This window comes from Meriones unguiculatus, chromosome 5 (genome assembly GCF_030254825.1).
Source record: "Meriones unguiculatus strain TT.TT164.6M chromosome 5, Bangor_MerUng_6.1, whole genome shotgun sequence".
Taxonomy (NCBI): domain Eukaryota; kingdom Metazoa; phylum Chordata; class Mammalia; order Rodentia; family Muridae; genus Meriones; species Meriones unguiculatus.
Genome location: NC_083353.1, coordinates 93,561,930 through 93,579,017, shown reverse-complemented (window position 1 = coordinate 93,579,017; position 17,088 = coordinate 93,561,930). Strand labels below are relative to the sequence as shown.

Below are 17,088 nucleotides of genomic sequence, written 5' to 3'. Positions count from 1 at the left end.
GCATTCATCGCCTAAATTACTAAGAATGCCAGTAATATATAGATTGAATATTACAGGCAAGCGATATTATAATACTTATAATTTAAAATATACATGAAATGTAATCTTACTACTTTAGATGTTAATTAACCACTGTCATTTGATGGAGGGAATTTGTATGTTTTTCTTTGCATTATTTATAAAAGGAAGAAGTGTGGCTAGCAACTTATTAGCATAATGAGAACTGCAGAGCAACAGTGTAGCAACAAAGCCATTTATTCCCTTCTATAGCACCCGTTTGTAGGCAACCCACTAATGTGAGGATTTACCATTATCCTTAGCTAATTACTAGGAAAAGTGTGACCTACTCTCTTATGAATAACACATAGTTAGACCAAGGATGTGTTCTTTGAAAAATACCTAAACAGAAAAATGGTCTGTATTTACAACTTGTTAGTAAAGGTATTTGGCTCTCTTGGTAATAATTCAGTATTACTAAGGCTTAACTATGCCTCATAATTCACATGTTAAAAGCCAGCATCACTAAAAATGTGCTGATTGCAAAAATACATTCAAGCAAGTTTACTTGACTCTCTCCTGACTTAATCAATGTGGTTGCTCACTAGGAAAAACTTAAAAGGCAACATTGATGGGCCAGCAAGACTACTGGTTTGGCCTGCAGAGACCTATACTTCAACCAAGGACCATGCATGGACAGGACCTAGACCCCCTACTTATAGCAACCATAGGCTACTCAGTTTCCAAGTGGGTTCCTAGTAAGGGGAACAGAAGCTGTCTCTGTCATTAACTCAGTAGCCAGCTCTTTGATCACCTCCCCCTGAGGTGTGCAGCCTTGCTAGGCCACACAGGAAGATGGTGCAGCCAGCCCTGCATAGGCTAAGGTCAGGTAAAAAGGGAGAAAGACCTCCCCTATCAGTGGACTAGGGGAGTGGCATAGGAGGAAAGGAGGGAAGATGGATGGGACTGGGAGGAGATGGAGGAGGCAACAAACAGCTGGGATACAAAGTGAATAAATTGTAATAAACAATGAAAGAGAGAGAAAGAAATAAAGAAAGAAAGAAAGAAAGAGAAAGAAAGAAAGAAAGAAAGAAAGAAAGAAAGAAAGAAAGAAAGAAAGAAAGAAAGAAAGAAAGAAAGAAAGAAAGAAAGAAAGAGAAAGAAAAAGAAAAGAAAAAAAATTACTGGTTTGCTAAAAGTGCTTTCCTCTAACCTTGAAGACCTGAGTTTCTTGGAACCTAGATGATAACATGAAAGAACCAACTCTCTCAAGACAAGTGTCCTCTAACTTTCAGTTTGATGTGGCACATTCATATGTACACACACACTAAATAAAAACTGTAAAAATTTAAAAAAAAAAAGACATGGTGATATCAGAAGCATCAGTGATGAACTTAATGAATTGGGGAAACAACAGAAAGAGAGTAGCCATGTTAATAAGAATATCTTGATAATATGGAGTGAAGGAAATAAAATCTTAAATAAAGCCAACCCCTTTATAATGGAGAGACAGCATGGAAAGGCAAATTTACGCATAACGATGATGATAATTGTGGTCTTAACAGCTAACACTCAGTGAGCAATTTCTGCTCACAGTTCATAACACTGTTCGTTTACGGATTCCCAATTCTCATGGCAACGCTGACTTGGAATATATTTGTCTCTTCACTTTAGAGATGAAAAGGCTAAGCAACAGGAAGTTTAGATTCCCTCAAAGAGATGACAGAACAGGTGAGAGGACAGTCATCCAGAGAGTCTAAATCACTGCCTCCTCTTCTCTTCCAACCACATACTCAGAATATCCACGTTCCTTTCAATACCAGCCTTTAGCTCATGGTGATTTTGTTCTGTACTTGGGGGCTGGGTAAGGTGCCCCGATCTAGTCAGGTATCCTGAGCTGGTACAGATGAAATCTGATGGGAATTTCACCCGAATAAAATCTCTCTTTAAAATTGTCTTTTCCTGGAACTGTGGTTCACCTACATCTGCATATTGTTCTATAAATGTTGCTAACAAATGTTTTCTAAATTGTATGGGAAATTTCATAAATTCTTCAGTCATCTTAAAACTGCATATAAAGAAACATGTATTTTAAAAAAAATTATGCTAGTGATTTTGAAAGCATGCACCAAAATAGAGCAAGATGGCATCTTTCATAGCTATTTCTGTTGTTGTTACTGGCAGCTTTGAATAATCATCCTAGGCATTGATGAGGTTTAGCTCTCAGTCCTATTTAAGAATCTTGGCAAGGCTCCCATGATTATCACTTGAAGAATCATCTGTATGCTGCAGGTATAAAGAACTGATATACATTTTTTGATTTCTCGTGCGGTCTCTGTTTTTCCCTCAAGTTCATGAGCTTTACAGAGAGTCCTCTGTGCCTTATTCTTGTAGACCCCATGCAAAGCTCAGCCCCAGAACATGGCAGCACATGACCGGATGGCTGAGTGGATAAATGAAGGCTAAAGAAGCAGGCCAGCTTGAGCTACTGTTAATCCAATGTACTTCCTCTTGACTGCACATTGTGAATTCAAAATACATGCTGCATCCTTTCACAGTCTACTTGAAAATTTGCAAGCTGTGTGTCCTTGTAATCATGGAATTCACCCTGTAAAGATTTCCACCATTGCTGACTATAGGTGTTGCTTCTGATTGTAAAATAGTAGGATTCTCAAGTAACATACTGTAGCTTCCATTAAAGACTTTTTGATAACCAAATACTTGTACTTTCTAAAAGCATTTGACCTAACAGTAATTAGCCTCTTCAATAATTGAAGATGGGTTTCTGTCACTCAAAAGCCAAAGAGAGGTAACTCTTATCATCATTCATCTAATGAGGCTAATGAGAAAAATTTGCAGATGGCTTGAAAATGATTGAAAGTTTTGATTTCTAAAGGGAAGCATATTGAGAGTCTCACATCCAGAATTTGTAAGACTGAATGTATAGGACAAATGATTCAGCAGCCTGTGTGATAAACCTCCAGTAACATTCTGGTGGTGATATGGAAGGGTTCTGACCAACATCTTCAAAAATCATGTCATAGGATCTCAGACCGAATGTTTCTTAAGCTGAGTTTTCCATCTTGTCCTTCATCTTGACAAATATCCATGATAACACCCCCATTTCAGCAAACACAGCTCATGATTTTGTTTCTTAGGCCCCAAATTTCAGGCATACTTGACTCCTTGTATATGTGTGTATGTGTATCTGTGTGTATGTTAATTTATTGTGGGGGAGCATGTGCAGGTCTACACAGGTCACAACCCATGTGTAGTTGTCAGAAAATAACTTGCAGAAGGAAGGCGCTTCTCTTTTACATTTGAATTCTGGATATTGTACTCAGGTTATCTGGCAAGCACTCTACCTCAAGCCATCTTTCTCCTAGAGCTGACACGGAATTGACTTCTGAATGGATCAAGATTCTGTCACTTCCCGTGGGCTTAGGAATGGCTCAGTGGGGAAAGTGCTCAGTGAGGAAGCATGAGACCCTGAGTCTAAGCCCCTGGAACCCACAAAATTCCAGATGTGGTAACTCCAGTGCTCTACCGCAAGAGAATCTCTCCACCCATCCTGCCTGGCATATGCAGAGGAAACCAAGGGCTGTCTCAAACAAAGTGAAAGGACAGTTTCTATCCCCAGAGTTGACTTCTAACCTTGATAGAGGCATCATAACATGCACTTCTCTGCTCATCTGCCATTCACACTTCTCTCTCTCTCTCTCTCTCTCTCTCTCTCTCTCTCTCTCACACACACACACACACACACACACACACACACAAACAAACCGGATTCACAGCTGCTTCTCTGGAGCAAGCTGTGTCTGTCCTTCCCAGAGCAGAAATGGCCCCTCACAGTTCAGGTTCAGCAGTGCTTGGCTCTCATAAGCCAGGGTGATCTTGTGGCCAACAGCCCCCACCCCCACTGCTCAGAACTTTCCATTTACTTCCCATCCATTGAAGATAAATGTTAAACCCTGAAAATACTCCACCCAGGCTTGTATACCCCAGCCCCCAACTCTGGCACCAAAGCATTCATTTCTTACTCTTTCCTCATCTTGTTCACTGTCCTGTCTCTTTCTATGTGTTATTCATGTGCATACCCTCAGTCATCAGCACACATGCTCCATTTTATATGTATTTGTCTTTTTATCTCTAAAGTTATTTTTCATTCATCCCACATTCATGTGTGAGTGGATTGTGCAGTGTTAGCACCACAGTAAGCATGTTGCTATCAGAGGATAACTTGCCGAATTTCTATCTCACCCTCTACCATCAGCTTTTGCAGCAACTGCCTTTGGCCACTGAGCCATTTTGCCAGCCCATAGATGTACTTATTTTACTGTTATGTGCTCTTGACTTGAATACCAACTCTTTCAAGAAAGAGAGTTTTGCTTCATTCCATTACTGATTTATTAGTCCTTGAGCTGCATCTTCATCTTAATAATCTTAGTCGGACTCAGCAAATATTGTTTGATGCTTTAACATTTGCCACTATTCATACTAACACCATTTTATTCCAGCCCATTCCTCTGGGTAGCAATATAGCAATTAGGTGTCTCACTGTCTATTTTTGAATGGTCAAACTCTCAGGAAAGTAGAATCATAATTCCTACTGATGACTCCATTTAGAACTGCATGAGCTTCTTATTGGCATCTGAGGTTAATATTGATGGATTAACCAATTCTTAGAAAAAACAGTTTTCCTGCCTTGAAAACCAAGGGCATACCTGCACAGCACAAAGGAATCTATCAGTTGCTTTTCTACTTATTGTGACAAAACACCCAGGAAAACCCCAGGGAGGGTTAGTTAGTTTCGTGGCTGTTAAGTTGACTCTGTGCCAGGAGGATAGGCACATTACATCAACAAGGAGGGAGAGGAGAGAAATGAATGCTTGTGTGTAGCTTGCTTTTTCCTCTTTTCATTTTTTTTTGATCCCAGGACAGCAGCCCACCAAATGGTGTTGTCCACATTGAGGGTGGTTTCCCATGGGTGGTTCCCATGGGTGGTTCCCATGCCACCTTGGAAACATTCCCATGGACACAAACATATGCATAATTAAAAACAAGAAACATAAAATCAATAGGAAAGCAGTTTTCTATGGTATGATGCATTTGGCTCATTTCTAATAGTGATTGAGGCAATATGTATCTTAGCACTAGTTAGAAAGTAGCTTTGGGTTATTTCATTTTTCTCACAAATCTCACTTGTTTAACCAATCTAATTAAAAATGCTAATGATCTTCTCAATCAATGTCTAAGTGCTAAATGTATTTTTAAGGTAGCCAAGAAAAGGAGTTGAAAAACATACTACGTTCTGTGCATTTGACCACAGCAAGCAGGCCCTCTAAAATTCCAGTTTCAAAGGAAATTCCAGGATCCCTGTCACTACTATGGAATTATCACCCTTGAAAACTGCACACAATAATGTCCCCTAGATCAGCAACCTCAAAAATATTCCATACCATTGAAATCCACTCATTCTAGAAACTTTGCAAAAGAAAATAACGGAGTGCACAATAAAAGCCAGCTACAATCCCATAACCCCTCCCCCCCAAAAAATCATTGTACGTGCTTCCCAGATTTTTATTATACAGAAGTCTCCCCCCTTTGGCTTTTTGTTTAGCAACTTGCATATTATATAAGCACAGGTGCTGTTTGGTTTAATTGTCATTTGATACAATTCAGAATCACCTTCGGGAAGTCTTCTTGATGGAATGTCTAGATCAGGTCATCTTGTGGGGAATTCAGGAGCCAATGGGAGGTGTCCTGACTTTGTTAATTGATAGCGGATATCCACCCTGAAGTGAGTGGTACCATTCCCTACTATTGGGTCCTGGATTGTACAAGAGCAGGGAAAGCTAGCTGGGCATGAGGCCTGTAGGTGTTCATTCTTCTCTGCTATTGGCTGCGGATGTGATATGACCAGTTGCTTCAAGTTTCTGCCTTAACTTCCTCACAATGGCAGTCTGTAACCTGAAACTGTGAAAGAAAGTAAGCCCTTTCTCCCCTTGTTGCTTTTTTGTCAGGGTGGTTTATCACAGCACCAATAATAAAACCAGGACATCATATATGTGTACTGTCTCACCTTGACTACAGGCCACCATTTATTTAGCTGTTTTCTCACTGATTGATGTGTCTTATGCCCTGACTTCACCCATGTCACTGTCATCAGCTCTTAGCAGACAAACATCTATAGGACAACTGGAATCTCTTATACAGGTGATGTTGAGAAGCTAGAAAACAAAACACAGAAAGCATTGTGATGGATGTTTAAAGATAGATGACAATAAAAAAAAATCCTTGCAATAATGATACTCTGTTTTATAATAATTAAATTATCCTGGGAATTTTTGAGCCTGCCAATTTACGTTGTGCTATAAAACCAATTAAATATCACCTTTAAATAAAACAAATTAGTTTTTTTCCCCATCTTTTCTATTATACTGTCAAAATAGTTTATTTGACAGAGAGAAAAAAGTCCTGTAGGCTTCAAATCTGACAAGTCATTTTGAAATATAGACCATCTGTCAAGTTAAGTCCAGTAGGTGTGGCCTATGTCATGCTGTAGTAGATCGTATTTTTGGATGGAGAAAGCAGCGAGGATGAAGTTAGAAGTGCTACAACCTACACTGTCAGTCATCCCAGGGACTTTACCATGATTCCATGCCTTCAGGCATCACCACGTGGCTTTGAAGGTATATACATTGCTGCTTACCGGAGCCACACTAGGCTTGAGTGTACAGTTAAATGGTGCTAACGGTGGGAATACTGCAGGATTCTCTTTCTGTTCCTGACTGTCACTCTTCTACAAGTCAGACATCACAGGCACCTTAATGGGTTTATGGGATTGGGACTGGTTTATTTCGCTTGGCCTGGTGGCCGCAAGCTTCATTCGTGTTCTACCATGTCTTAGATTCCTGGTTGTTTTTAAGGTGAGCCATATCCCATCTATTAGCACGCTGCATTTATTCTTTTCCCCTGTGAATGGAAAACTGTTAGTGCTTTGTCTCTGCCCTTGCACTACTATGAAGAGAGCTTCTATGAACACACATATATAGTCTCCCTTAACTCTCTGGGTTGGGCACATTACAGAAATGAGTATCACTGCAGTGCAGCATACTGGAGATTACATAACTCATATCAGAGGACATTCTGTATTGCCAACACATCACAGATAGTTACTAAGCAATGGTTTGTAAACTTGGAGGCTGGAAGAATGGTCCTCTGGTTAAGAATTTGCCAGGTGATAGTAGCAAGAGATCTGATGGGTATCATTTTTAACATTTTAAAAATTAAAAAGGAGCCATTAACTTCATTTTGGAGTGTACACAAAAATGTGACAAGCATGTCAGGCTGGCTTTTGTGTAACTATCATTGTTTGGAATGAAGCTAAAAATTGTATTTATGTTTTTTCTTTAACTTTAGTATTTTTTTAAAGAAAATATGTGGGCTTCATTTGTTGCTATTCCACTGAATGCAAGTTCAGTTCTCAGCACCTACATGGACTTCAACGGCTTACAATATCCTGTAAATCCAGCTCCTGGGAAGCCAATGACACTGACTTCTGTGGGTACACAGTCAGAATAAAAACACATCGATGTACACAAATGCATAAGTAAAAATGTACATTTTAAAAAATCAGGAAAATTACCATGTAAGCAAAACAATGAAATGAATAAAGGAGAGTAGTCAGACATGGGGAAGAAAAATTAAAAAAAAAATGTCCATTTTCCTTAATTTCATTACTTAAATTAATTTACTTTCTTGTAGTTTTTTCTTTCTTTTTTCTTCCTTCCTTCCTTTCTTCCTTCCTATCCTTTTTCCTTTCTCTTTGTCATTTAAAAAAGTATTCCTATCAGGCTGAATTCATTCAACTCATATGTTTGGGATTCATAACCAGACAAGCCACTGTTTACAATCCTTTCTTTTCTGAAGCTGGTATTGGTATAAGTAATGTGGCACAAACAACTGAAACGTTCTATAACCCGTCAGTACATATATGTTGACAGAACAATCCATGCTGAAGTGTATTTTCTGAATTTCGTCAAATCATATTAAACCCACCCTTTTATGCTGCTGTCAGCCACACAGATAACAGACTTCAGGATGATTTTCTAAATGCATTCATGACATCTGGATAGAGTATCTAGAACACACTGATTAATATTTCAACCCTAAGCAGTTAGCATTAATCTTGTTATCACAGCCTTGCAGCTCAGTCTTAGCTGACTTTAACTCATTGTTATGATCTAGTCTCAGAAACATTCAAAACTACATAGACTCATGTTAGTGAGAGCACAATGAGCTAAAGAATGTGTATACAATACCATCTTGTTTGGGTTATTCATCTCATAATGTGTCTGAGAGCTTTTCCATTTGTAAGTCCAGCTGTATTTTCCTTATAGCGTGAGTTAATCATGATGTTCAGAATTTTCTCTGGAAAGGCAATCTTCTTGGATCATTTTCCCATTACAAATCCAGTTATCAGAATCGCATCTTATGTTTGGATGTATAAGGATGAACAGTTTCAGTACTATTATAGGAATATGTGATGATGTTGACAAATGAGTAATATGTTCTTTTGATTGAAAGCAAGCTGAGTCTTTGGTGTCCCTTCTGTTGCTCAGTAAAAAAATGGAACCTGCCACTCCCTACTCCATACAATGTCCCTCTCCTCACAACACACAGATACCCCTATGTCTTACCAGTATACTTTTCCTATCTCATGTTCTTGTGAAGAAACTAACTGTAAATTCAAGTCTATAAAACCCAGAGAGTTTCATTAATTCTCTAATGCAATTCTCATTAACTTCTTTAGCCTTTCACATTATTTTTCTCAAAAAACTGATTTATACTTGGAAAACGAAGACTTTAAAATATGGACGGTCTGCTGTGATTTTTCATGTGTGTAGCTATTAGTTCATGAGAATGAATCTGAGTAATCCTGTTTTTTTTATTGCCTCTCATTTTGCCCATCTCATCATATGAGGAGACTTGCTTAAAAATCATCCACACTTCATTTCCTGTAACTTTAATCTGGCAATTTCTCTCAGCCTCTGGTATGTGTCAAAACAAGTCCCATGCTTGCCCTACTTGATTCATTAACAGGAAGCCCTCTAGTGGTAGATAAAGGAATTGCCTTTCTTATGTTTTTAACATGTTTTCAAGGTATGGTATATATGGTATGATATGTGTGGTACTGTATGATATGGCATGTGGTATGATATTATATGGTATCCTATGATATAGTACAACCAATTTTCTCACAATTTAAACACAGTATCTTTTTATAAAGAGACATTTTAAAGGTCCTCACTTATTTCTCACTCCATCTCTGCACTGTTGGTTACCAAGGAGTTCCCTCTTCTTCCATGAGCCTTGTAGAATATTTATTTGTCTGCTCCATCTGAAATATGACTTTGTACTCAAATAAGTTTTAATTTCTCCTTTTGTATTTCAAGCTCCTAGTCAGCCACCAGGAAATGTTGTTTGGAATGCCACGGACACGAAAGTGTTGTTGAATTGGGAGCAAGTGAAAGCGATGGAGAATGAGTCAGAAGTAATAGGCTACAAGGTCAGTTGTGAGTTAGACTACTTTACCTTTTCCATGTTTGCAAATGTGCTCCAAGAAAAGCTAAGTGGAAAGCTTATTTTTAAAATGTTGGTGATGCGGTTTCTTAATCTAATTTTCACATAACTATCAAGCTTTTCCTAAAAAGAGTATTTTCTCAAAATATCTGACTTGTTATATGTACTTATTGAGATAATGTTGCTTATAAAAAATTCAAACATGATGGTTATAACTTGTATTATTTATTTTCAATTTTCATCAAATGCTATTTTAAAACCAACTATAAAGGTTACCCATGATTCCTTGCCCCTGACAACCAAAGACACATTTTACATGGTTCTGTCTTCTATATATCCTCACTGTAAGCATTGTGGCCAAGCAGAGGAAGGAAAGATGGCTTCCTACTGCCATCATTAGCAACCCAAGGAAGTCCCTAGACTTTTAGAGATGTTGGCACAAGTGAAATCATATTCATAGCTTCAAAGAATTTCAGTGCTATCCAGTTTATGAAGCATAGTTGAGTTAAATAATAATATGTTAGATAGTCTTAAGCTTTAGAGTTAAAAAAAAATAAGACAGGTACACAAAAGGAAGATAAGCATACTCTAGAGCTTAGATGTGGGCTTCATAAAGAAGACTTGCAGAAAACATACCCGAATTGTGGCTATCATTTCCCCAAGGAGGGTCAAGCTCATTGTTTGTTTGTTTTTTTTTATAATAACCATATATAAGTTATTATTGGGCTTTGAAATTACTGTAGTCACAAGATTGTTCGAGAGCTTAAATGAGATTGTAAGGAGTTTCCTGAGAGTCAACTAACAGAATTACAGTTGGTAAGGTAAAAGTCTAGCTCACAAGAATTCTGGAAAATAGGATTTTTTGCTTTATACAAAGGTAACAGTTTTGTTGGAAATCCTAAGAGACTGACTGCTGAAAGGAATGAGGTCCTATCCAAGTTCTTATACATTCCTCATTGTTACTTTACACAAACTATTTATCAGAAACAGAATATTGGCTTTCAATGGACAACCTTTACAACAAGGGTAAATGGCTCAATTTTTTTGCTTCAAGATTGGGGAGAGACTTCAGTCAGACTCTGAAGCAAGGGTCTACTCCTCCTTTCACACGCTCCATCTCCCTGCGTTCCTCTTCTACCCATTCACCAATGCCCAACATAACTGAGGTTCGCCATCAAAAAAGTTAAGCATTCACTCAGCCTCCTCAGTTTTGAGAACCCAATGATTCCATTATATTTACCCACATTTAAAACCTACAGACTCAGCAGGAAGTGCGCTTTATAATCTAGGGTTATAAAGACGTGATGTCATTTTGGAGTGACAAAGTTTGTGAAGAACATAAAAGGTGGCCGTATAAAAAGTGTGCTGGCTTGTGTTTTATAGGTTTTCTATAGGACTAGCAGTCAGAATAATGTGCAAGTGCTGAACACAAATAAAACTTCAGCTGAACTTTTGCTGCCTGTCAAAGAGGACTACATTATCGAAGTCAAGGCCACTACAGATGGAGGCGATGGCACCAGTAGTGAGCAGATCAGGATCCCAAGAATAACAAGTAAGTTATTCTTCACTTACCTCAGTGTCATCGAATCCCATAAGTCACTGATTGACCTGCTTCCCATCCCTTTTCCCCAGCATGCATTTGGCAATGCATGGCGCATGTACTATAAGGACAAAAGGAAAACCATTAGAATGGAGCAAAACACGAGAGAAGAAAAGACAAGGAATGGCACTAAACATTATTTAGCAAAATTTATTACTTAAACTCCTTGTTTTGAAATTTGCCTATATTTGCCTTAGGATTATCTGCTCAAACAGTTCTCAAAGGGTTACACTGAGCTATACACAGATTTTCATACTTTCAATATTTCCAGCTGTGGTGGTTCAAACCAATAATCTCCACACTCCAGAGACCAAACCAGGAAAATCCTGAGTTCCAGAGCAGCCCAGGCCACACAGTGAGATCCTGTCTTTTTCCAATTGTTCTTCCCCTTCTAATTGCAGCCAAACTATCATGCTTTCGATTTAAAAAAAAAAATTAAAATTTATAAGGTTATAATCTACTTTTGAATGCTGGACAGAGAAACGGGTTTTAAAAATATCTACTTTTAATTTCACAGGAGCTACACACTAACTTTTCCTCTGAAAATCCAATGAAATTTATTCTACTATGGAAATTTCCATTTCTGAGTTAAGGGAAACAGACTCTTGCATACATATTTTCTCAGTGACAAGGCAAAATACATTATATCCTTAATTTTAAATCCTCTGGAGTTTTCCAGCATTAACTAAAGTACTGTGAAGTCCATCTTGTCTTACTCTGTCCTATTTTTCTCAGTGATACAAATAGATTGGCCCCATCTTTCCATGTATTGATCTTTATCTTGTTCATAGTGCTGGGCAATCAAGACTCCAAGGCCTTTAGTCTTTAAAGTTATATGACTGATATGACTGAAGAGTGGAAAATTTGGCTATGTAGGAAAATTTTATTTTCTGTGAAAAAAATTTGAGTAGAGCACACAAATCAAACTATCTTAAGAAAATAGCTGATAATTTTTTCATCACTTAATTGTGCAAGTCTGTAAAGGCCATTTTAGAATGGGGGCTATCCTGAAAGTCTGTGAAATTCATAAGACCAAAAGAGAAACTGATTTATAGTGTGTGTGTGTGTGTGTGTGTGTGTATGTGTGTGTGTGTGTGTCTGTGTGTGTGTACACATGAGTGCAGTTGCCCCAAAGGCCAAAAAAGTGTCTTAGTTGCATCAGTTTCAGGTGGAATTATAGGAAGTTATGAGGTTTTGAGCAACCTAACATGGGTGCTGCGAACTGAACCCAGGCCCTATCCAAGAGCAGTACTCTTAATCTCTGAGCCATCTCATTTCTTTAGTCCTGATTCTTTACCTTTTTAAATAAGGAACACATGCTTCTTATTCTCTAATAGTACAAGGTTTAGAGTGAACAGCAACAGAACCAAAAAATTTGGTCACAGGAGTCTTTTCTGAGATATACTCCAACCAAGAACCATGCATGGAGATAACCTAGAACCCCTGCACAGATGTAGCCCATGGCAGCTCAGTGTCCATGTATGTTCCCCAGTAATGGGAACAAGGACTGTCTCTGACATGAACTCAGTGGCTGGCTCTTTGATCACCTCCCCCTGATGGGGGCATCCCTGACAGGCCACAGTGGAGGACATTGCAGCCAGTCCTGATGAGACCTGAAAAGCTAGGGTCAGATGGAAGAGGAGGAGGACATCCCCTATCAGTGGACTTGGGGAGGGACATGGGAGGAGATGAGGGAGGGAAGGTGAGTTGACAGAAGAGGGAGCTATAGCTGCAATACAAAGTGAATAAACTGTAGTTAATGAAAAATAAATTAATTTTAAAAAGAAAATGACAGTATAGACAGTGAACTGCTAACAGGACTAAGTGTTATGTTTCTTTAGAGAGAAGCAGGAAGGATTTTAGTTCTTCCCTCTGCCTGCTCTCTCCCTTATATATGCAGTAAGAATCTTCTCCATACTTTAGGAGTACCTGTACCCTCCTCCTTTTATGTCATTTCTTCCTTCAGGGATGACTGCCTAATCCAGAGCATCTGACCCTGCCTTGATGCTGATCTTGTGTAGTGAGGTGATTACACAGGGTTGTCTTTGAAAATGGAGTTTCTATTGATTTCTTCTACAAAGATGATAATTCATATTATGCAGAAAATGTATCTCCATAGAGATAAGCACATTTTCTAAACCTTTATGCCATGAATCTTTCTTTAATTAAACCATCAAATTATCTCACCAGTTGTTTGTAATCAAGTCTAATCATTTTCACAATGATGAAGTTGTTTTTCCAATTTCAGTTAAAGTACATGAAATGAGCAGACTGGAGTCATTTACTAACACATGAACACATCAGTGACTTATACATGCTTTTAGCAGCCAGAGTGATTCAAGGTTAGGCTTGTGTTGTGATTTAGCCTTAGTAGAACAGGCTTTACTTCCATTCTTATGTGTCTTAGTTCATTCAAACTGCTTTTGAGGGGTGGGTGATTGATACAGGATTTCTTTTTGTAGGCCTGCCTGTCCTGAGACTTTCTCTGTAGACCAGGCTGGCATCAAATTTACCTGCCTCTGTCTCCCAAGTGCCGGGATTAAAGGCAAGGGCCACCACTGCCCAGATTAAACTACTTTTAGAACAGTGACATTATTTGACTGTCTTATAACTACAGTAATTTATTATTCATGATTTCAGAGGTGCCTACAGACTCATAAATGTTTTCAAAACATTCCATATCCAAATTTTTCCAAGGAAGAATGGTTCCCTTTGTGGGTACTCAATCTCATTAACATAAGAATTTAGAAATAGACTCAATAGTTTTCTTGAATGCAGTTTCATTAGCGTTTAGGAGAAAAACAACAGGGAGGATAAAGATGCCTGGAGGATAAAGATGGAGACTAGGAAGAGGAAAAGAAAGACCATGGCTTTTGCAATGGAAGCTAACAAGCATCTTCATTACAAAAACAAACAACAGGAAAAAAAAATAAAGGAGATTGTAAACCTCGAAGGATGAATCACAAAGGCCACAGGGTATGGGAGTGTTTGCTTAGTCTTTTGGCCAATAACAAAAAAACAAAAAACAAAAACACACACACAAAAAAAACCAATAAACATTTAGTTAGTACTCAAAAGCAAACAGAACACATGGCTAGGCTCCATAGTGATGCTGCAGTCCTGTTGCCTGTTGTACGGTCTGCAAGTGCCTTCCCTAAGGAGCTTCTGGGGATGCAGGGGGAAGAACATCATCTCATTCAAGAGATAATTATTCCGCCCATCTTCGTATGACTTCAGGTTATTCAGATTTCCTGGGGGAGTGGATTCCTGGATAAGTAATTAAAAGGTCCAGAGATAGCTCCATTGCCTTGGCCTTTTCATGTGGTGATTTAAGTCTAAGGAGTGGCAAAGCTGATGCTTAAGATTCTTGAGTTACCAGGAAATCAGGGATTGGAGTCCAGAGCTCTAAAGACCTGCAAGGCTACCATTGAAGCATGAATATCATCACAACTGAAGATAGGATTTCAGCATGATTCTAAAGGGAACAGAACCATTCAACCTCAGGTGTTCCAATTACAGCCCTTATTAACGAACCTTTATTATCTTTGACAGGTATGGATGCAAGAGGATCCACATCAGCCATTTCTAACATCCACCCTGTGTCAGGTTATATACCTGTCCTACTGTTCTTTATTGTAAATGCTTTGTGGTGATAGGCCCTTTTTATTGTTTACTGGAAAGTTAATTGGTTACACACAAAAAAAGTGCTTTCTGAATCAGTGATTATGCATGTTTTTTTTCAGGTATGTGTTTTTAAATTTCTACTCCATTATAGGTAAAATATGAATATAATAAAAGCAGTAAATCCTTTAAGAGGAATCTGAAATGCCTTAATATTTGCTTGGTAAACCAAAGGAACTTACAAATTATATACTGCAAACTTTTGATAGAAATATTCTTATGTTATGAGTTTAATTCACTGCCTATGTGTGAGGCACATACAAACACCGGATACACAAAAACACAGTTACACATACGACATGTACAAACACATAGTACACACACAGTACACACAACACACAATCTACCAACAAAGAGCACAGAGAGAGACACACACACACGCACACACACAGTTTTTCTATACTGCAAACTCGTTTATTCCAAATATTCTTTTCTCATTATTACAACAGCGCCTATCATGTTAAGATTACTAATTTTAGCACGAATCCAATTTGAATCCCTCAGAGTAAAAATGCACTTAGACAGTTATGCTGGAAGGGAGTGGCCTGCCCTGTGATTCCATAGAGTATTAGTAGAAAATACTGCTCTGAGCTTGGCGAGGTGACATCTGTCTCAGTGTGCTCCTCTGTGGAGGCAAAATTCGTTTAGTCACTGGTCCTCTCCTTTTTCAATTTTTCATACTTGTAAAATAAGGTGACAATATTTCTCTGTCTGCCTTTGCTGAAAGGAGTCGTTGTTACAAAACAAAGAGGGGACTGTGAAGAGTATGGCTTACCCCACCTGCAGTGTCCCTGTGCCGAATCTTACATGAACTCCCTAACATGACACAGCAAACCTGGCATTTCTGACTTGCTGCTGTTCCATGTTCTTGGTAGGATGATCTGTCTTGTTCGAAGATGGGAATTGAATCTGAGTGAATATTGTAACACCTTTTTCTTTTTGTTCATATTTACAAAGAAAGAGGTAGAACATGAAAATGAGCACCTTTTACCCTTCCTCAGAAATTAAAGTGAAATTAATTAGAACTCACTCATTCCTTTCCCATGTAAAAATATGTTTTCAGGCTTTGTCAAAACCCAGTAGAGAAAACAAGGAACAACTGTATGTTAACCAAAATGTGAAACAAAATGCACATAATTCTTCACTTCCAGTTTCTGATTCCATTAAGGGGTCCTCTCTCTCCGGATGGTAGAATTTTTTTTTTTTTTTAATGAAATCGCACTGTCTATCTCATTGAGTCAGGCAGGCTTTTCTGCTCCCAAGTTAAATTGGTAATAGAACATGTTGGTGCTGCTGGCTTTGATACGGATGACTCAGTCTTTTAATATGTGCTTTTTCAAAGAGTTGAGGAAGACACCACTTCACAATAATATGTAAAAATTTTCTGAAAATCAGCAGATTCAGTGCTAGACATTTAAAATAATGTTATTTTACCTCTTACCTAACAATTTCACATTTTGCTAGCATTTTTTTTTCATGTTACCAAAAGTAGCAAAATTGGAAACTGATGGTATAGCTCTCAAGAAATAATAAAAGTTAGCCAAACTCTGATACCATTTTAGTATAGCACCCTTTCTTCAGAGATTCCATTTACGATAAGGTCACTATGTAAAAAGGAGAATGATTTTTTAAGTCTCTGTCGGGTCTGTATATATTGTACATATTGAGAAGAAATATGAATGACTATTTGATTTCATATGACCATTGTTATTTCCAGTCAAAAAGTGGGGAAACACTTTCTCCAATCCCTGTGCTTTATGATCCATGTGACAGAACTATACCTTTTTATTACCCGATGACTCCTAGAAGTTGTTCCTATGCTTTACTTTTGCGAGATGGATATTCTCTTGTTTCCTGTTATTTCTATCAGGATATCTCCATGAGATGTAGACTCTGTTTCATATTGAAAAGTCTGAATTTTACTATTTAAATTCCTGTGTGTGTATCCTATGGTTATCTGTATGTATTATTTTCTATTATTCTAATAAAATTTATAATAATCGAGTAGTTCTGCCTTGTTCACTGTGGTGTGGTGGAGGGAAACATCCACACAGGGAAGAGAGGAAGTGCCGTTAGTGTGACAGAGTGGTGACGGCTCCTTACATTTCTCATCCTACAGTTGACCTTTACAGCTTTTAGAGGAATGTTTTTAAATTTTTGTTTATGTGCCACCAAGTCAGTAAAACATGTAATTTGATACAATGAATACTACATTCGGCATA

General features: G+C 38.1%; 1 protein-coding gene across 2 annotated transcripts in view; it reads left to right on the top strand.

Moving 5' to 3' along the window:
* The window catches only part of Cntn3 (contactin 3), a 396,519-nt gene extending 379,646 nt beyond the window's left edge, over positions 1-16,873 (top strand). For both annotated transcript variants that reach the window (XM_060383858.1, XM_060383859.1), the window contains exons 21-23: positions 9,459-9,571; positions 10,969-11,137; positions 14,738-16,873. In XM_060383858.1, the coding sequence (XP_060239841.1) occupies positions 9,459-9,571; positions 10,969-11,137; positions 14,738-14,838 (383 nt within the window). In that variant the 3' untranslated portion in view covers positions 14,839-16,873. The remainder of the gene's footprint in view (positions 1-9,458; positions 9,572-10,968; positions 11,138-14,737) is intronic.
* Positions 16,874-17,088: the final 215 nt, after the last annotated feature.